This window comes from Homalodisca vitripennis, chromosome 3 (assembly GCF_021130785.1).
Source record: "Homalodisca vitripennis isolate AUS2020 chromosome 3, UT_GWSS_2.1, whole genome shotgun sequence".
NCBI classification, from domain to species: Eukaryota; Metazoa; Arthropoda; class Insecta; order Hemiptera; family Cicadellidae; genus Homalodisca; species Homalodisca vitripennis.
The window spans coordinates 88,165,001-88,186,575 of record NC_060209.1 but is presented as its reverse complement, the minus strand read 5'-3'; the positions used below and the strand labels follow the sequence as shown (position 1 = coordinate 88,186,575).

Sequence of the window (21,575 nt, the reverse complement as noted above, 5' to 3'; positions counted from 1 at the left end):
CGCCCTTAATTATCACATTCCTCTTTTAAAACTAACAAACACACAACATTAATGTAATTCCCACTCCATTAACATTGAATAATTAATATATACTATGGAACTACGAGGCTGCATGTTTTTTACGAAGCCTGCTCTTTTGAGCAAACCAGAAGAAAAAAAAACTTGCAAACTTTGTGATTAAATTGTTGAACCTGGAACTGGAAGTATTTGTGTGGTGTAGTTCAAACAATATATAATTAATAAAAAATAAACAAAAACTCAGTTCTTAAGAAATATGGCTGGGATAGCACCAGAAAATATTAATCCAGAGCAAATGAGATCCGTAAGTCAAACATAACCTTAAACTTAGGAATTGCTTAATTTTTCTGTAGTTGAGCAGTATTGTGCCTATTGTAATACTCTTTACATAAGTATTTGAACCTTAACCAGTGTTCTAAATGTGAGATGTACATAATTTCTTTCAGATGAGCCTAAGTTGTAGAGAAAAGTGAGAACTTAACAATTTGTCAAATTTTATTAATTAGGCTAGTTTGTAATATTTTTCCAAAATCTTTGGGCTGCAATTTAATAAGTAGCCACCAACACAATCAGATGATTATCAAATGATATGGAATCATCGATATTCATGACCATCCAAAGTACTGAAAGCATGTATGTATCCCGCAGGATTCTAAGATAACGACACTACACAAGATCCTTCGGTAATTATCATATTAACGGCCGGAGCGGGAAAATACGAGTTTTGCGTTATTAACTTATTGGAATCGTCCTATAGAACAAAAAAAGTATAAGGTTTGATGGGGTGGAAATGAGAAATAACGAAGTTCTAGAACATAAAAAATTAAATAACTATTCAGTAATATCTCCATGTTCTACATCCACGTCTAGCGTCACGTGACCTTTTGTGGCCATGATTGAACCTCGTGATGAGGTCATCGGTTGCGCCGCCATCTTTGCAAACGTAAATGAAAAATAATTCTGAAATGAGCAGAATTTTGATCAAAATGAACAATGTTTTTCTTAATTTCGAGCAACAAATTAATTACTTGTTATCGAAATGAGACGAGTGCCTCCGGCCATCAGCGCGGGCTTCGGCTGCCCCGCGCTGATGTCAATTAAAGAAAAACATCCCTCGAGATAGTACCTATCAGTAAAATATAAAATTCTAGAAGGGCTGATCAGAAATATAAATTGAAATGTAATGCAAAGGCAATTATGTAAAGTTAAAAAACTTTATAAATTATGAAAAACTCAAATATAAATTTATGGATGGATATTAACAGAGAACACTTACCATTAGTGTGTAGGCGGATATAGCTGAGCAGCAGCAACAAAAAAGTGAATTTTTAAAAATTGCAACATTTAAAACTTCTTTTCTTACTAATTTTTCTAATTTTCCTATCGCAACGAAACAACAAAGTCTCCCGGTTTAAAAACATCACGCGACTGCACGACGAACAAATACACTCATTATTAAAAATTCCGTGTTCAATTAAAAAGGAAATAATTTCGTTTCGGTTAAAACGTAAACTCTTTACGTGCCCTACTAAACACTCCGACACACACAATTCACTAGGGTTGGTCGAACTAGTGGATGGTTGATTCACCTACTGAACACGATATCTTGTGAAACACTGACTCTGCCCCGGAGAACTCAGATAACAGATACGTTATCAGGCTGCTATCAGTCCTGGCCGCAGATAATATTCAAGTAAACAGATTATCCAGACACAGCACACAAACATTAAAACATTAGAAACTTAACCACTTATGAATATACCCCCTAAAATCATGTTATTTGTCATTTGCACCCCCAAGTACTATATATATTTTTTGTTCAGGAGGGTGAGCAGAATACGTTGGTAACGTCAAATTTGTGATTTGCCGCCCCAGCCTTTTATCTTACAGCTACGGATCCTTCATACTATCAAATCTGCCCATATTGTAATCATATAGGAGATAATCGTGTGTGAATGACTTTGAGCTCTGTGAGAATAGCATATTTCCCAGAAATGAGTCCTAGTCAGTTTTCAGCACTCTACAACTCGATGGCAACAAGGGAATTTTGTAACTGAATACAATCATCTGCAGTGGTGATCGTACTAAATATCTTGAGATAATCAGCGAATAGGAAATATGAGTGGATATTGCTGTGCCAAAATCGTTGATAAAGAGCACAAGCAGGAACGGTGCTAAATGCAAACCCTGTGGAACACTCATGAACCACAGGGATGTGTTGTGATAAGGACCCATTAAATCGAACTGTTAATGTGCGATTCGTCAAGTAACTCTCAATCCAGGACAAGAGAGATCCACACTTTGTATCCCCAAAGCTTAGCAAGCAACAAGGCATGGCATACCCAGTCCCTTTAAGTAATCAAGGTATATGTAGTCAACTTGATTTTCATATTGAAAGCAGAAAGTATGTAGTTCTCTATAACAACTAGATTTATCACTGTTGATTATCCACTACAGAATCCATCTTGTTTAGGTGTAATAACATTTTTCAATGCCAAAGCCAATTCATCCAGAACAAGTGTCTCAATGACTTTGGCCGTGATAGGTTATATTGACCTATAGTTTGAAACATCACTCTGCTTTCCAGATTTGAATATTGGTACCAAGTAACTGATCTTGAAATTGGTAGGAACAATTCTATAGATAAAAAGGCATTACATAAAATTGCTAGGTGAGGGACCAATGCATGAGCACAGTGCTTGAGTACGCTTGGAAGGTATATTGTCTGGTCCAGTCCCCTTCTTAGGATCAAGTAATAGTAATTTTTCATCAACCTTTGTAGGAGTGACCTAGGAATTCATATGCTGGAATTGAGGTAAAAATCAGGAATCCTTGGGTGTTGCTCCTGGAAGACTTTTGAAAATAACTCCACAAACAGGTTACACTGGCTAGTGGAATCTTTTGCAGTTTTATTAGTGTACTCCAGAAGTAATGTGTGATTTGAGTGTTTTCTTCAGATTGTTTAAATGAGACCAGAAAACTTTGATGTCAGCTGGAATTATGGATTCATCATGGTGAATATAATTTCTGCAGCATTCCTTTGCTAATGTCTTACATTGTGCTTGAACCATACCAAAATGATTGTAGTCAGTGAATTTTAAAGTTGCCTTGCATGTCTAGTGTAGGAACTTCTTCAGAATTACTAATCAATCACTTCAACTCATTATTGAATTAAGGTGGAAAACTCTATGGTTCATCCTAAGTGGAGTAATGAGACAGATTACACTCTGGGAGAAGTCCATGAATGACATTGAATCATGAGCTCACTGTTGGGTAGTCAACTCTTCGAAGCCAGTGAAGAACCGCTTTAACATTGCATTTTTTGAAGTTAATTGCTGAGAGACATGTTTTGACTTGGAAGTAGTAGTGTTGAGAAAGAAAGTCAAGGCAGGATGATTTTGATCAAGTACTAGTAATATGTCATGAGCAACAGGAACGGAAATGGGTTGCATGGTAAATACTAGGTTGAGAATACTCCTCTTTATGTAGTTGGTTATGTGGTTAATTTGATTTAGCTGTAGTATTTTTGCAAGATCACATTAGTATGATGGAACATCTGTCGGAATTGGAGAAGGGTGTTGTCCAGTCCGTTTTAGGGAGATTGAAATCACCCATTAGAATAGTGTTACTGGGTTTCCAGAGAGAATTTCAAGTGCGTTTTCACAACAATTTTCATACTTTACTGCTGGCTGCTGGGGAGGTATATAAGTGGCACCAATGAATTCTATAAACTGTTTTTGTGCTGGTTTTAGGAGATCCCTCACACCTATAGAGTGCGTAATTTTTAAAACTGAGTTTGGTATCACCGATACCATAAATTGGGTTTCTAATTATACAATGATGTCATAGATACAAGTAGATATTGACTGTCTTAGTTAAACCACTTTAGTACATAATCAGTTCACATTCTGGAAATACATGTTGAAAGGGGAATCGAATTTTAATTATTTTTTGCTTCCTTGATGATTTTGGGAACTCATTACAGTACCTATTAGTCAGACCAGTCTCGCTCCGAGCTTAAGTTTTTCTCTCAGGTTAATAAGATAGTTGATTTCGTTAGATGTTCTGTCCCTAGCGAGTGTAATTTCCTTACAGCAGTCATCAGCCAAAACATCAAAGAGCTCAATCTTATGTCCTCATGGCTCACAAAAAAATGCTGTAAACATTTAGTGAAACCATTAACTCAATTCGTAAACTAATTATTCCAAACAGGAATGTTTCCCTTTCTCCTGAAAATTGCTAAAGTTATTCCAATTTTCAAGAAGGGCGACTCAGCTTCAATTACTATCACCTGTCTCAATTTTGCCAGTGCTGAGCAAAATTATTGAAAAGTTTTTTCTTATTAAAATGCTTTACTTTTTGGACAAATACAATCAGCTCTCAAGTGAACAAATTGGTTTCAGAAAGGGTAAATCGACAACAGACGCAGTTGTGAGTCTTGTTGATATAATTGTAGAGGGGATGAATGTCGAAACCACACATTGAATGTGTTCTTAGACCTGTCCAAAGCATTTGACTGCATTGACCACAGTACACTGCTTGACAAACTTGAGTCCCACGGCATTCGAGGCGTGCCTCTTAAATGACTTAGCTCTTTCCTAAGTCACAGATACCAAATTGTTCAGATATAAAATAAATCATCCAAATCAATAGACCTGAGCTATAGAGTCCCTCAAAGGTCTATCCGCAGTTCTGTGCTTTTCCTGCTTTACGTCAACGATATAAAATCATTGCTTCTGCATGGACAGTTGGTGCAGTTTAACGATGATACAACTCTCTTTTTCAATGCAATTTCAAGCGAAGTTTTGGAACAACAGGCTTTTGTTGACATCAACAACTGTGTCCAATACTTCCACAGCCTCAATCTCACAAGAAACTCTTCAAAAACCAACGTTTTGAATTTTGTCTTGCACACTGTGGGCAACCAGTATGGGCCTGCCATCTTGTTGGCTGGCTCCACACTGGTAGAAGTTAGCTCTTCAAAACTCCTCTGGAATTCACCTTGATTCCTAAGCTTACTTGGAATGAGCACATTGTGCCATAAATCTGCTCAGGCAATTTTGTGTTGAGATCTTTAGCCAAATACTGCCCGAGTCAGGTACTGATTACAGAATATTGTGGCAACAGAGTGAGTGCTTGTGCAAACACTCAGCTTCAAAGAGTATTCAGACTCCAAAAGCAATTTGAATAATTGCCATAATTTAGATAGTCATGCAGGAAGAAATTGCAGCTGTTGACTCTGTATGAGTAAATGTGTCTTAACCACAGGCCAAGACGTACACATGTATGAGGCACTTGGCAGAGCAAACTACCGAACTGGGAGACACAGAACAGTGGTTTATGAACACCTACCCTTGCAAGCAGGTGTGCCCCTCAATGGACTTCCCAATTCAATTAAAGATGCTCCAATGCCTAAGGTGTTATAGTCTCGCCTCAAACGTTTCTTGGTGTCTTCAAGTATTCTATCCTCAAGAATGTGGGTGAATTTTTGGCATTCGACTGAGAAACCAGCCAATTAGAAGACTGACTCTGCTGTATTAAGTGGGTTGCATTGGCGATGAATGAAAGAGGCGTGATTGTAAAATTGTATGTATGAATGTGTATTGTTTGTATAAATGTCTGGAATTTTAGAAAACCTGTATTGACATTTGTCATACAGCTGTCAATACAGCAACAATAAAGATTTTGATTTTGATCGATGATTCGGGTAAGTTCCTCAGAACCCTTGATACATCCAAGGGGCATTTCAAGATATCTTACAGGGCCTGTGTTTATTTTGGACCTTTATACCCACTCTAAAGCACGTAATAGCAGGGCTTGGTTTACCAAGTGGCTATCCAGAAGCTTATTTACTAGATTAGGGTCGTGGGATTTTTTACAGTCAGATCCCCTTTGCTCAATAAGATTATTTAAACCATTTTTAGATGCCTTGCGAGAGCGATAATTTATTCCTCCGATAAGGTTTTCTTGATGGCAACGCTGTTTGCCATCTTTGTCTCAATTATTTTAACGCAATTCTCTGTATCAGTGATTCGATTTTCGAATGAAAACACCTTAGCATTTAGTTTATCAACTTCCTGAGGCAAATCTCTAAGATTGTCAATTTTGGCAGTTAACTCACACATCTTGTCCGTCAGAGTTTTCAGTTGAGAGCGTATTGCATCTTGGATATCTTAGTTGACAGTTACCACATTGGACAAAACCATTTAGTGTATACAATCAATATAGATTTCCACTTAATTCTTCTTAAATAATGGTAGCCTAAGTGTAATAAAGTTCAACAGAAGGGTTACTTAGTGGTTGATCTGTTAATTTTATGCATTAATCAGTTTGTGTTAAAAAGTATTTTTCTGAGCATAATATTTTGTAGGCTTCATCTTGTTACATATGAAGATTTTAAAATCACCAATGTTGAGTATTTTTATCTTGCCAATTAGATCTTTTCTTTTATCATCTTTATATTTTAACCCTCATATTTATTGTTTTTTAAGTCTTGCTTGGCATGGTTTGGGTTTGTTTGAACCTCACTTACTTAATAACATTTTGAATTCGAAAAGTAACATTTTTTCAATTTTCTTTCTCAGTGTTTTTTATATAATTATCTTGCACTTTTTTACAATAGTCTGTGTGTTTCCCTTTGTACAGGATCCAATTCAACTTTTCTGATTTTTTTTTAGTCCACGTTTTACGGAGCACAAGTTCTTTGCTTTGTCAAATAACAAGTGTAATGGTTTGATTGTATGAAAAAGTTCTAAAAGACTATTACAAGTTATTAGTTCAATAAGTTTTAATGTACTTGAAAGGTGAATAAATGTTTGTTATTTAATTTCTTATTTATCTGTTGTAAATTTTATTTATCTTTTCAGTTTCGTGAATTTTTAACTTCCTACAACAAACTGTCAGAAGTGTGTTTCACCGATTGTGTGTGGGACTTTACAACAAGGAGTGTGAAAAGCCAAGAGGTATTGTGTTACAAATTTGTGTTAGTTAGCATTGTGATGTAAGATGGAAATAAGTTGTATTTAAATAATTTTCTACTGGATTTTATTATATAGGTTAATGAATTTACTATTGAATCGATTTTGTATGAATCTGTCCTGACCAATGAATCATAAGTGAACAACATTGTGCATTTTTTGCAAACATGGAGAATAGTTCCTTATTTAAAATCAAGGTCTGATATAGTCTTACAAAGTATAAAAAATTGAATAAAAATTCTATACTTGAACTGGTGCAAGTTTAAGAGTATTATGAATCATTAACACGTGAGGAATATTTACTATATGTGTACTGCTGGCAAGTTTTAGAGTATTATGAGTCATTAACACGTGAGGAATATCTACTATATGTGTACTGCTGGCAAGTTTAAGAGTATTATGAGTCATTAACACGTGAGGAATATCTACTATACGTGTACTGATGGCAAGTTTAAGAGTAGTTATGAGTCGTTAACTCGTGAGGAATATTTACTATATGTGTACTGCTGGCAAGTTTAAGAGTATTATGAGTCATTAACACGTGAGGAATATCTACTATACGTGTACTGCTGGCAAGTTTAAGAGTATGGTTTATTTCATGCCCATATGTCTTATGGTTTAATAGTATGGGGTGGTGCTCCCAAGTCAGAAGATATATTTGTTGCACAAAAAAAAGCTATAAGAGTAATTACTGGTTCCCATAGATTAGCCCATTGTAAACAATTATTTATTGAATTAAGAATATTGACTTTACATTCCCTATACATATTTCAGTGTCTCATGTACTTGAGAGCTAATTTAGACAAGGTACATACAAGAAGCTCCATTCATTCCCACAATACTAGATCTGCAAATTTAATTAATTTACCACAAAATAGGCTATTAAAAAGTGAAAGAAATCCCATAGTTATATCAAGCCGATTAATGAATAAGTTACCCGACCCAGTCAAGAATTTAGAAAATGATAAATTTAAAATCTGTATCATACATTTTTTATTAAAAAATCCGTTTTATAAAGTGGAAGAATTTCTTTCTGAGAGTTGGTCCGAATTGGATTTTAGCCTGACCTGACGCTTTCAAAGAATCTTTTGTCACTTTGTGCTAAACAAATATATGTTTAAGTAAAATAATATCTATTTATTGTAATGTCCAATGTGTTGTTTATTATAATGTTTAAGTTAGGCCTGTTGTAATTTATAAAATGCTATTTTGATTAAAATATTTACTAGTATTGTAATACTATATTGCTGTTATTTATATTATAGGGCCTACTGTAGTCTTAAAATAGTCCATTGGCTTAGGTTATATTTATGTAAACAATGGCTTGTGTGTAGAAATATTAATCTCATAGTTACATGACTTGCCTATGTATTCTATGGAATATCTTGTGGTGAATAAAGATTCTATTCTATTCTATTCTATTCTATTATGAGTCATTAACACGTGAGGAATATTTACTATATGTGTACTGCTGGCAAGTTTAAGAGTAGTATGAGTCGTTAACACGTGAGGAATATTTACTATATGTGTACTGCTGGCAAGTTTAAGAGTATTATGAGTCATTAACACGTGAGGAATATCTACTATACGTGTACTGCTGGCAAGTTTAAGAGTATTATGAGTCATTAACACGTGAGGAATATTTACTATATGTGTACTGCTGGCAAGTTTAAGAGTATTATGAGTCATTAACACATGAGGAATATCTACTATACGTGTACTGCTGGCAAGTTTAAGAGTATTATGAGTCATTAACACGTGAGGAATATCTACTATACGTGTACTGCTGGCAAGTTTAAGAGTAGTATGAGTCGTTAACACGTGAGGAATATCTACTATACGTGTACTGCTGGCAAGTTTAAGAGTAGTATGAGCCGTTAACACATGAGGAATATCTACTATACGTGTACTGCTGGCAAGTTTAAGAGTAGTATGAGTTGTTAACACGTGAGGAATATCTACTATACGTGTACTGCTGGCAAGTTTAAGAGTAGTATGAGTCATTAAAACGTGAGGAATATCTACTATACATGTACTGCTGGCAAGTTTAAGAGTAGTACGAGTAGTTAACACGTGAGAGATACCTGCTATACATGAAATGGTGGGAAGTTAAAAAGTAGTATGAGTCGTTAAATGTGAGGGATACCTGCTATACTGATACTGGTGGCAAGTTCAAGAGAAGTATGAGTTATTAACACATGAGGGATACCACTTCCGGGACACGAGAGATCACAGAAATGCCAATTTACTCACTTTGTTATAATTATTTGAAATTTTTCGTTAATGGGAAATTTTGAAAAAATCCAGTTAATTTATATAACTGTCTCTCAAAATATATAATTTAAATAATATGCATGTAACTATCTCTATAAAAAACATAAACTTACAAGTACTGTACAATCTTACAAAAAATACACTATGCAGGAGATTGTAAGTGAGTAAACAGCCACATTTAATCTTTAAAGCATATAAATAAAAAAATTGTTTGTAAGTTACTTCAAAGAAAAGGTCTCTAATAAAGAACAACATGCAATTTTGAAATTTGGATTTATTATAAGTGAATAATTAATTTTATTCCAATTTTAAATGTTTGTCTCAGGGAATTTTGTAATTGTTTGTAAAAGGAATTGAACAAAATTCGAACAGATGTCAAGGCCTTGTGAAGAAATATATAAGAAGATAAGACAAGCTCTCAAGGTGGTAGATATTGGCTCAATATTTTAATTTATTAATACAAATCTATCTATATATATAAAAATGAAACTGTTCGTGTGTAACAGCATCACTCACAAACGGCTAGACGGATTCGCCTAATTTTTTTTTAAATTTGTTCGTCTTGATCTGTAGAAGGTTATAGAATACTTTTTATCCCTTTCCCGATTCAGGATTCCGCCCCACTGGTTACAGAAATACCCGTAAGAAATGCATTGCAGCAAACATATGTTATTAAGTGAAAGAGTCTTTTCAAATTTTTAATCAGCTGTTCTTTGTAAACATATATAATACGACAAAAAATATATTTATATATAAATTTCTTTACACTTATAGTTTTAAAGCATAGAGTAAGCTTAAGAGAAACGACAAATTTTGTTTAAACTGTTTCTGCAATCATAATATATAAAAATGAATGTTTGTGTGTTTGTCCTTTATAGACTCAGAAACTATTGGACCGATCACTATGAAAATTTGTATTTTTCTATGTAGAAGGTTTATACGCAATGCCCATTGATGTAACTAACCACCAGGCTGTACTGCAAGATATAAAAGTTATCAAAGCGCCTGCACATTATAAACTGCAATTACAACACAGTAGTTACGTATATTAAAATATCCAAACACTATTTGAAGGCAAAGAAATATACGGGCAAAGCTTAAGAGACGCGTGCGAAGCCGCGGGAAACAGCTAGTATATTATCAAATTGCAGAAAACTGCTGATTTTGATGCGGTTCTCCTGTGTTAAATACCTTTTTATGAATTTGATATGTTAATTTGTTTATTGATTTAATCTCTTTATTTTGTTGTCTTAATAATGAAGATAACATTTTTTTTTTAATTTTGCTAGTTCAAATGTACTTTAGATTAAAATATATAAACACATGTTGGATGAGAATTAGCAAATTCTATAAATTAAGGCAAGAAAAACGTTACTTTTGTATGTCCATACAATACTCCAAAAACTAATTGAGGTATAGACTTAAAACTTTGCATGTAGCTTCATTTCTTGAGGCAAGATTGAGTTTGATTATGGTGTATATCAGTCCATGGGATTTAGTTGAGTGTGAGCAAATTCTATACTAAGGGGAATATGTCGAGAAGGAATTAATCTAAAGACATTGAATTTTGAATGAAACTTCATTTCTAAACAAGCACGATCAATATCCATTTATTAGATGTCCCTCATTTGCTTATTAGCTTCAAACAGCAGAGGAAAGGGTCTGAGGTACAGGAATCCTCTTATCATAATTACAGATAACGTTTAATATTTTTTGGTAGCAGTTAGGCCATGGCAGATTTTCAAACAATGGGATGAACACCACCACCAGGATGTAGTTAACAACACTATCATCCTCCTTAAGTGTAAAATATCTCTATTTGAAATATGATATACCTGTTTACAATATCCTAAATCCGCCAAAAGAAATGTTGTATTGTAATGTATGAATTGTTCTGTGCAGGAAAAATGTGCCCTCAACTGCACAGAGAAATATTTGAAGATGGTTCAAAGGATCTCTCAGCGCTTCCAAGAATTCCAGATGATAACAAATGAGAATGCTATTGCTGCAGCCCAAAAACTAGGTGGCTCTGTACAAAGATAGTCTTGTCAAACTAAAAATAGATTTTACTATTATTTTCTGTTACATTAGTATAAATTATTGTTCAATAAAATTGGTGATACATTTCAATAGTTTATTTTATTATATTTTTAGTTATGAATTCAAAATGATTTGAACCTAGGATCCTGCAACAGCCACTTGGGTGATGAGGAAAAACACTTTAGCAATGCCACAGTCATTGAGGTGACAACATTCTCAATAATGTGCTATTTATGTCTATAGCAAATTATATAATAGTGAAAATATGACATTCTAAGCTTTTATATTCAAGTATAACATGTTAATAAATGTCTTAGTGCCATGTAACTTACCGATTTCGTAAAACAAAATTATAATGTGTAATTGGCAACATTGTTAGTTCACGTAAACATAGTTACACAATGTTTATAATGATAAAATAATATTTTTTCTTTGATGTTTCCATTTTTTGTTAATATGTAAAGGCATTTAATTTAAAGTCTTTTATTTTTCTGCACCAATAATAGTGTTGAAAAGTTTTGCTTCAAAGCTTAATAGTAGACAAGAACCCCTCTAAAAGACAAATGTACCTCTTGAAGAATTGTTTTTAACTGGAATAATCAAAGATGACATATTGATGATGGAGAGAGAGGTTGTTTAGAGAAAAACTGTTGCAGTTGTGATATTGGTGTTTCTAAGTAGGTGAAACCCAGATGAACAAGCATCCTCACAAAGCTGCTGTGCATGTTGCATACCTCAATTTAACGAAGGGGCTCGATTATTTCTGTTTGTTTTCTCTCTATTGTTGTCTGTTATAATTAATATAATTGGCTTCCAGAAAAACTGTATTATATCGTAATTCAGTTTCGAGACACTTGTGTGTGTGTGTGTGTGTGTGTGTGTGTGTGTGTGTGTGTGTGTGTATATATATATATATATATATATACACATATTTTAACCTCTCATCTCGCTATGCACTACATAGGAAGTTGAAATTCTCCCAAAAATTATTTTTGGATCATGCTTAACAATATCAATAGTTATTACAGCAATTCCTTCTTTCAATTTACTGAAAAATCATCTTTAAATTTAGAAAGATTTATTAGAGACTTTTATCAGCAAAGTAATGGTGTTTTACTTATATTTTCTTATTATTGCTACTACTAATGGCAACCATTAAGTTAAGTCATTCAACAAAAAATTACTAAGACTGTTTGAACTGTACAACATACTTAAAATATCAGAACAAAACAACTATGAAACATGGTCTAACTACGAGTATTCTTTCAGTTTAACACAAGTTAAAATATTTAAGGTATATGAGGAGTGTTAAGAATTTACTTCCATCAAATTTAAATTAGAAACAGATGAACATTATATTTAATCACAGTGTTTATTTTAAATATTTATGCAATGGAATAGTCTACAAATTCATTCATATCAAAACATTATACTGCTGTTTTTCATGAGTTGTTACTTACATTTTTACTAATCAATTAAAACATGGATAAATATTTTGCAACACAAAAAACAGAGAATTATTTACATCAATAGGAACTCAATAAACTTAATAAGGTTGAGCAATAAATATATAACTAAAAAAATTCACAGAAACGCATGTTTCTCACAGTCAGATCACTCCATGTGTCATATCACACTAGATTTCAACAGCCCACAATTGGATCACTACATGTGTCCTCGTATAGCACCATAATGCAAAATCCAAGCAATTGGATCACTCCCTTATGTAGCACTTAAACATTCCATAGTTGGATCACTCCATATCACACCACATCAAATCATGAAGAGTGCAAATAAAACATAGATATTGCAGGATCTTCCATCTCACAAGTGATCAAAACCTCCCTGAACTTATCAAGCAACTGGAGAAGTTGTGATCTTCGAACATTCTCTAAATACATGATCTCCTCCAAGTGGTGTGTCCCATGCAGATATCCTTGCTGCACTAGTCGAACTAGAAGTTTAAGATCATCCGCATTGGATGCTGCAGGGAGTTTCAGGATGGCTGCTCTCTCTTCTTCTGTAAAGTCTGTGAGAAGATCTTCATGGATGATGCTCTCTGTACTTCTGTCCAGCCAGTTGTTGGTCTGCACTGTCGTCATGCTAGGGACTACACCCTCGTCACTGAGTGTAGAACTGGCATCGGTCTCACTCGCCTCTCTCGTAACGCTCACACTCAGCGTGTCCTCCGGTGTCGACAACAGGCTGGATTCCCTCAGTGATATAGTCCGCCCTTGGTTGTTATCCTAGACATCGTATCAATTTAGCTGATATGGATTATGGTTGTTTACTAACTAAATTTGTAAAGAAACTTGATGACAGACAAAATTTGAATGTCAGAGTTCACATCAAATAATGTGCCTTGTAAAAAGTACTTCAAAAACATACCTGAAGTAAAAAAATAGTGTGAAATGTTTCACTGAGATTTACTAGGGCAGTTAAGTAATTAAACTGGTATACTGATTAAACTTACTACTCAACTAGTTATATAATATTTACTGCTGTTTTTGAAAGGTATCATTGATTTTGCTTATTAAATTTATCAGACTTTATATGTTTTGACACTAAAAGAGTTTGTATATGTCTTTTATAGTTTTATTTTTGTTACACGTTCTTGTAAATTTGATATTTTATTTTTATATATTTAAACCCAAATTATATTTTTGATACTTGATAGAGAATAGGGTATAAATGCACTGAATGTTACAAAATTTTAAATTTATTGTAAATTTAAAAAACTAAATTTACAAAAATAAAAAACTTTAAAGGAAGTACTTATATGGTGGTAAATTTTAAATTGCACAGTTTCTCCACAAAAAGATGTGGTATGATCAAACTTTTTATTTAACTCTAAATACCACTAACTCAATTTGAATGTTTGTTAATATATAATTAATTAATTTAGTTATGTGGTCAAAGGTTATATTGCTTCAGATCCTATGTTACTGTATTTTAAATTGAGTGCTCTTTAACAGTTTTTACTGTCGACAACGTCATTTGACATCGCGCATGGAATTCTATAGACTGCTGACGTCTTTCGATGACTTTTACAGTAATAAAAATGCATTTAAACGTATTTGGACTTCGGCATTGATAGTCATTCACTATTTCCATGTTTTTATTTCATACTCTATGGAATGTGATCTATGAAATGTTGTTGGCAGTCATCTGGAATATTGGAAAAAGTGGTTTGTTTACGAACTTACCATGTTGCGTCGGCCAATTGTTATCATACTGCTAATACGTTGTCTGTATAGTTATTGTTTTGCTTGCTATTACTTTAGTTTACAGTGATTGTTTTGTGAGTAAATATAATAAATCGTGACAGTATTGAAGACAATCAAGTGTTAGAAGAATTACTCAGATTTTCAAGTGATAGTGAAAGTGAAATTTTATTTTAGATCACACAGATAATGATCCTGATTTTATTTCTGATGGACTTCTTGGAGATGGAAGTAATTGGTTGGCATTGTTTTTTTTTATAGTCAAAGAAATATAACAAAACAGTAATAAAAACTGTTATTATGCCCTTTGATAACTAAAAAAATAATCAGGCAAGGCTGTAAGAAGAGACACTAGCGAGTGCAAAATTGCTGTGTGCAAAGAACCATGTTTCAAGACTTTCCACACTAAAAAAATAATTAAACATGAGTGGATTTCAATTGTAAATATGTGTAGCTTTAGTAACAGTAATAACAATTCTGAATACACCAAATAATGACAAATATATTTATGTTACAGATTAGTACATGGTGATACTAGTTTTATCAACTTTGTATTTTTTACAGAAAACATATATTTTAATTTTAAAACAAAACTTTATATTGAAAACTATTTATGCATGAGCACTTGTGTAGAAAGAGGAAGAACTCAGTGTTAAAAAAATGGAACTCTTATAGTTTCCTTATAATTGGTTAAAAAATTATATTTATTTACAAAAAACATGAAAACGGACAGCAGTGTAAGAAACTTGTCAAAAATAGGAGGCAGCAGTGTAAGTGTTAAACAAGTACCAGTTGGAAGTTCAAATTTTATTCATGTCATAATCGGAAATACATTTCAGATGGCTTAAGTGCTATATTTTTGAATTATTATAATTTACAACTTTAAAATGATTTAAAGTAAACTCACAAACAATTGTTTTGTAAACAGTATAGAAGTGGCTCATTACAACATTGGATGTACCTCATTGTGATGATTTTTAACTGGAACAGTTATGTACCCGCAACAATGAAAAAGGAAAAGGTTCCGCTAGAACTGTTGTGACAGAACACTGTTGCAATGGATTCTGGATTGGAACAATAAGATAACTGCAACATTACACATTGCAACGTCTAACAACACGATATTTATTATTCCCGCCTTTTTAACCTCCATAAGAGATTTTATTTGTATTCAGCACTTCCTAAGTCTGTAACCAAATATGTTATAATTTTTATTTGCCCACATTATAAATCTCTAGTTTAAAAAAATCTGTAATATTTGTCCTGTTTTATGTTCTTTTTAACATTTAATTTGGTTCCTAATCGCACTATACATATTAAATTGATAATATTTTTAATATACTATATTTGAAGTAGTTTGTAATATTGAGCCCAAAAAACCAAACAAATGTTATAATAACAATATTTTAAGTACACATTTTCCTAAAAATTGTTCAATTTCAACCAGTGATTAAGTTTGGTATATAGAAAGTACGAGTATGTCAATTGTTATGTTCTTTAACATAGTCTTGTAGCTATTAAACAAATCCAATATACACGCTGTGATACAATGTAACAAAATTAACATGGTGTTGTGTTGCAATATGAGATAAAGACAAATTATCATATGACTAAGACACAAGATAAAATTATATCTTATAGTTCATGTCATTTCCATCACTTTTATTTGCCACAAAAATGCACATCACTGACAAAGTCATAAATACAGCTTATTATTACAGCCACATCAAAATTTTAAAACTAACAATAATGAAGCCTATACAGCACAAGAGTAATCGTAACAGAATAAAAAAACGCAGTAATCATTAAAATCCATATCTTTAATTTTGAAAAATTAATTTAAGCTATGAAATGGATTCTCAAACAGCCAGGAATAGAACTTATTTTAAATCAGTTAAAGGGATATGAGCTAATTTGTCTTTCAACAAAATTATAAACCTTCAAAGATACCACAACATGGCTGTTAAGGATTTTACTTAGCTGGCATTGTCCAATTTTAGAATTTTTTTAAATTATATGTGTTATGGTTATGAATTTTATGTTTAAACTTAACTAAATTTGGGTTTATGTATATACATAACTAAATTATTTATATATACAATTTTATAATAGTTCGGAGTAGAAAGTTCTTGAAGTGTAGTGTGGTTTACAATGCTCTCTAGGCTCACATTTGTAAGAGCTAATAGCCTTTTTCTGCAGTAATAATATTTCTTCAATCCTAGGGCAGTTATTGTACAGTACTATTCCATATCTAAAAACGGATTGGAAGAAGGCAAAATTTGCAGCTGTAATATAATTTACTGGTATAATATTGTTCAGTCTACTCAAGATAAATAATTCGTGACAATCTATTATTTAAGTATTCAATGTGTGTTCTCCTTGTCACATTTTTGTCTATTAATACAGAAGAACTTAACTACGTTTGAGAAACCATCATCCAATGAATTGTGCCTACGATTGAATAGCATTCATTTGGTTCTTTTCCTTATTAAGCAATAACACATTTGCATGAAACCAATTTGAGGCATTTTTTAATGTATCATTTGCCAACAATTCAAGATCATTACAGCTTTTACTGACGTTAAAGAAGGTTCTGTCATCTGAATATACAATGGTTTTCAAATTAAGGCCGATCATTTATATAGATTAAGAAAAGTGGAGGATCTAAAACGGAGTCTTTTGGAATGCTCCCCTCCATGGTAGTTTCACTTACCATTAACTTTTACCATTTGTCTACGATTAATGAGATATGATTCAAAGAAATTTAGATTCAACCCAGAAAATCCATAACATTTTAATTTAGTGATGAGAATTTTACTATCGACACAATCAAAGGCCTTGCTTAAATCACAGAATGTAGCCTGAGCAAAGCCTTTAACCTCAAAAGATGAGTGTACTTTTCTTACAGGCTGATTCAAAGAATTTTAGACTTGATTTGTCCTTTCTAAAACCATACTGTGAAAGATTTAAAAGGTTACAATTTTCCCAAAAAGACGTAATTTGTTTACAAATTTTTTAATACATCAGATTCATAACTACAAATCTCTTGTTTGTTGTTTGTTGTGTTATGTTTTATCACATCCAAGGCAGCTTTACATTTATTTTTACTATTTTTTATATAATCATAATTTGTAGCATACTTAGCCCGAATTACAGCATTTTTGTATTTACATTTTATAATTTACTGAACATAATTTTAAAATTTGTTAATATTTTTATTACTTGTATGTTTGTTTAGTTACTCCATCCAAGAATAGCAGTCTTTCTTTTTTCATGAATAGTTCAGCAGTATACCAATTCTGGTTGTATCTGCTTTTATTTCTTGCTCTTTTTTATTTAGGTTACCAAAACCCTTGAAATGATTTAAACTATTTAATATGACATCAGACATCTTTGCAAATATTGTTAGAGAACTTTTATTGCTACACTTACTTAACAAGGATGAACAATCGTACGAAGCCAACAATAATGAAAGCGGTTCAAAATTCTTTTTAGGCAATATCAGTTTGCTTTGATTATTACTCCAAGATACATCTTTTGAGTCAACACAGGTACTTTTTAAGACTGTCTTAACAAATATCCCATCATGACCTGAGTAGGGGAATGAGAAAGTAGTTACCAAAGATACATTTAAACAATGATTAAAAAATACAGACCTCAAATTAACCAAACAATTTTTCCTCTAATTGCGTTTCTGGAACCTTTTCCCGGAAAGTGAATTGACTAATTATAAAGTTTCTTTGTTTATTTTTGACCTTGAAAGGATGCTAGAGCAACTTGCAAAAAAGGCAGAACAATTATTTGATAACCATGTAAGAAATATAACATCTATTTGACCAAATGGTGCAACAAAACATAATGCATAAGTTTAAAACAAGATGTGTACTGACCTGCGTTTGACTAAGCCCATTTTCTGTAGGCATGAAGTACGTGTAGGTGTGCAGCTGCAGTAGTAACCTGTTCTGCAGTAGCCACACCACAGTCTGGAGTAAACGAGTGGCTTGCTGCGGCTGGCTGACAGGGCTCAACTTGTAACGAAGAGATACAGGCAACGAGAACTCGCTCATTACCTACCCAAAATAATAAATCTGATCATAACAAAACCAAAGATATTTGTTGACATGTAGTTATCACATTATTCTATTCACACATGCAAAATTAATCAATGAACAAAATTATTTTAAAATATCTTAAATTTAAAACTTAAAAAATATAACATTTTTGAAATAACGTTTTAAATATAATTTTCAAAAAAGTTATAATTTTTTTAAAGTTTTAAATTTTTATTTTGTATTACTAATTGAAAAAGAGAACATATTTCAAGTTATTTTAAAATTAAACAAACATATTTCAAGACTTTGAAGAATGTACCTTAAGTCAATGAATTTAAAATTGATAGTACACTGCCAACAGCAGACAAATAACTGCTGCAGTGGGGGTTGTGTACTGTAAAGGCCGGTATCGACAGTGCGAGGCTGCTCACTGCGAACGCCTCGTGCCATCTGCCTCATGGTGAGCTCTTCAGCTAGCAGCTAGTTTGTAACTACGAATGCTCACTGCGAGCACGCGAACCACCTGCATTCGTAGTGAAGACAGTCGGGACAATATGTTTTTTTTTTTTTTCTAGAAATGCGCAAGTGTCTGCCGCTGCTTTTATTGTGATAGCGACGATTATTAGGAAAAAACAACAGAAAAAGCGACGTAAACCTTTAAAACCCCCGTTGGTGAGTGGTGAGTCAAAAGAAAATGATCGAAATCGGTTTGAATACGGGAACAGACTCCTAGAAGACGTGCCAAATTTCTTGCGAATGTCCCAAGCAAGATTTTGAACATTTAATTACATTGATAGAGTCTGCTGTGAAGAAACGTGACACGTACATGCGCAGTGGTATTACCACCAAGGAAAGATTAGCTGTTACTCTGAGATTCTTAGCTACTGGAGACTCATTTACAGTTGCGATATTTCGCACCACAAGTCTTCTCTCTTGTTTTTATAATAATACTCAGGGCATTTTGAATTCCACAGTAAACGTTTGGTTTTAAAACACTTCACTAGTTGTCTGATCATTTCATGATTATCCATGATGACAGTTTCGTTGTGGAGGTTTGTTGGTTTGGGGTGCAGAATTGTATCGTGTTTGGTGCGAGGCAGACAGCGCAGGTATCCACTTGACGCACAACTCGGAGCGAGGCACCTTTGAGCACTGCTCTAAAACCGACAAGCACACGGCTCGCCTCACATTGTGTGATGCGAACGCCTCATAGCGAGCAACCCCGGTATCCACAGTCCGAGGCAAAGCCGAGCATTCGCCACGAGGCATTTGCAGCGAGCAGCCTCGCACTGTCGATACCGGCCTTAACTCTTGTCCAGTCACACTGTCATTGCCCCATGCCCTAATTGTCTTTCATTCACTAACAATTTGTGTTTTTATTTACATTTTATTTATTTATGTTGTTTATTCTTGTTCAATACACATATTATTAATTATGGTTAGGTAAGTCTTTTTTTGTTTTAACCAAAAATATACAAAAGGTAAGTGAAGTATGTATAATGCATAAGGACCATTAACACATACCTGAAGTAATGATTCTCCAGGAAAGTGCTCTGAAAACTTCTCAACTAGAGGTGAATTGGTATTGGTAGGTGCATCTGGAGAAAGTACATAGACATTGCTCTCACAGAGAGGGTAGATGATGATGGCATTGCCCCAGTAGACCAAATGTCCTGTTAGATTAAACACCTGAAAATCATTGTTTCTTAGGTAAATCACAAAGAAAAGTAATATTAATAAATAAGCATTGTTAACAAACAAAACTAAAATAGGTGTTTATAAACTGATGTGAATTATTACAAACAAGTTGATTTTACCAAGAGCTTTTAACAAACATTTCTTAATTATACTACCTACACATTTACAAGACAAATCCTTTTTTTAACTTTCTCATACACTTTCTTAGGATTTACAATAAAATGATTATACAGTATGCTATATTAAAATTCTAGATTAAATACATTAAAATGTGTTTTAGAATTGACGAACAAAACATTTGTAATGTTACGATAAGCAAATTCTAAGAAAGAACAATACAGATAGATTTCTTAAGTTTTCAATGTTATAAGATACACAGCTTTTTAAAAAGTGAGAAGTCTGAAGGAAGAAGCCTAGGAAGGTCCAAACATATTCGGATAAGAATGAAGAATGGGACCAAGAATAGAGGCTGCCCTATTTATGTTTCCCCAGAACAAGATGCATGGCTTTCTATAAAGTAAAAAGCCTGAAGGAAGAAGGCTAGGAAGGTCCAAACATATTCGGATAAGAATGAAGAATGGGACCAAGAATAGAGGCTGCCCTATTTATGTTTCCCCAGAACAAGATGCATGGCTTTCTATAAAGTAAAAAGCCTGAAGGAAGAAGGCTAGGAAGGTCCAAACATATTCGGATAAGAATGAAGAATGGGACCAAGAATAGAGGCTGCCCTATTTATGTTTCCCCAGAACAAGATGCATGGCTTTCTATAAAGTAAAAAGCCTGAAGGAAGAAGGCTAGGAAGGTCCAAACACAGTGGGAAAAGAATGAAGGGAAGCAAAAATATAGGCAGAATACAGAAGAGGATGGAATATTAATAGCTTCACATAACTTCCAACTCAAGTCATAATGGAATAAGATTAAGTATAAATATGTGTGATGAATAGCATACAAATTTAATGTTGAATTCCCAATTGATAATTTAAGAAGGATACATAAAGACTTGAAACCCATTTTTACATTTGGATAAGTCTAAAGGACAGCCTTGCCAATTTCAAATATTTAACCTGATCATAATTAATCAGAAATTGGAGATGAAAAAAGGAAAATGGCTTGAAGATTGTATGTAACCAAAATATTAAAATTTGAAAATCTTGACTGCAACATCCAGAAGCAGAAAAATTTGTTAGATTGATTAAGGCAAGCCATATATAATCCATCCAAATAGATGAGGATTACAGGATCGAGAGACTAATTTAAGAATTCATGGACCCAGCAAGTTTTCGAAATCAAAC

General features: G+C 33.3%; 2 protein-coding genes across 2 annotated transcripts in view; one reads left to right on the top strand and one right to left on the bottom strand.

Moving 5' to 3' along the window:
* The first annotated feature begins 123 nt into the window (after positions 1–123).
* Positions 124–11,399, top strand: LOC124357161 (mitochondrial import inner membrane translocase subunit Tim9). The gene is made up of 3 exons (XM_046808668.1): positions 124–322; positions 6,885–6,980; positions 11,172–11,399. Exons 1-3 carry the CDS (start codon positions 275–277, stop codon positions 11,310–11,312), a joined length of 285 nt encoding a protein of 94 aa, XP_046664624.1. The 5' UTR covers positions 124–274; the 3' UTR covers positions 11,313–11,399.
* A 1,240-nt stretch (positions 11,400–12,639) lies between these two features.
* Positions 12,640–21,575, bottom strand: part of LOC124357160 (GATOR complex protein NPRL3) — a 13,292-nt gene continuing 4,356 nt past the window's right edge. Inside the window, exons 4-6 of the mRNA XM_046808667.1 lie at positions 20,110–20,274; positions 18,424–18,603; positions 12,640–13,555 (exon numbers count right to left, since the gene is read on the bottom strand). Coding sequence (XP_046664623.1) covers positions 13,088–13,555; positions 18,424–18,603; positions 20,110–20,274 — 813 coding nt within the window. The 3' untranslated portion in view covers positions 12,640–13,087. The remainder of the gene's footprint in view (positions 13,556–18,423; positions 18,604–20,109; positions 20,275–21,575) is intronic.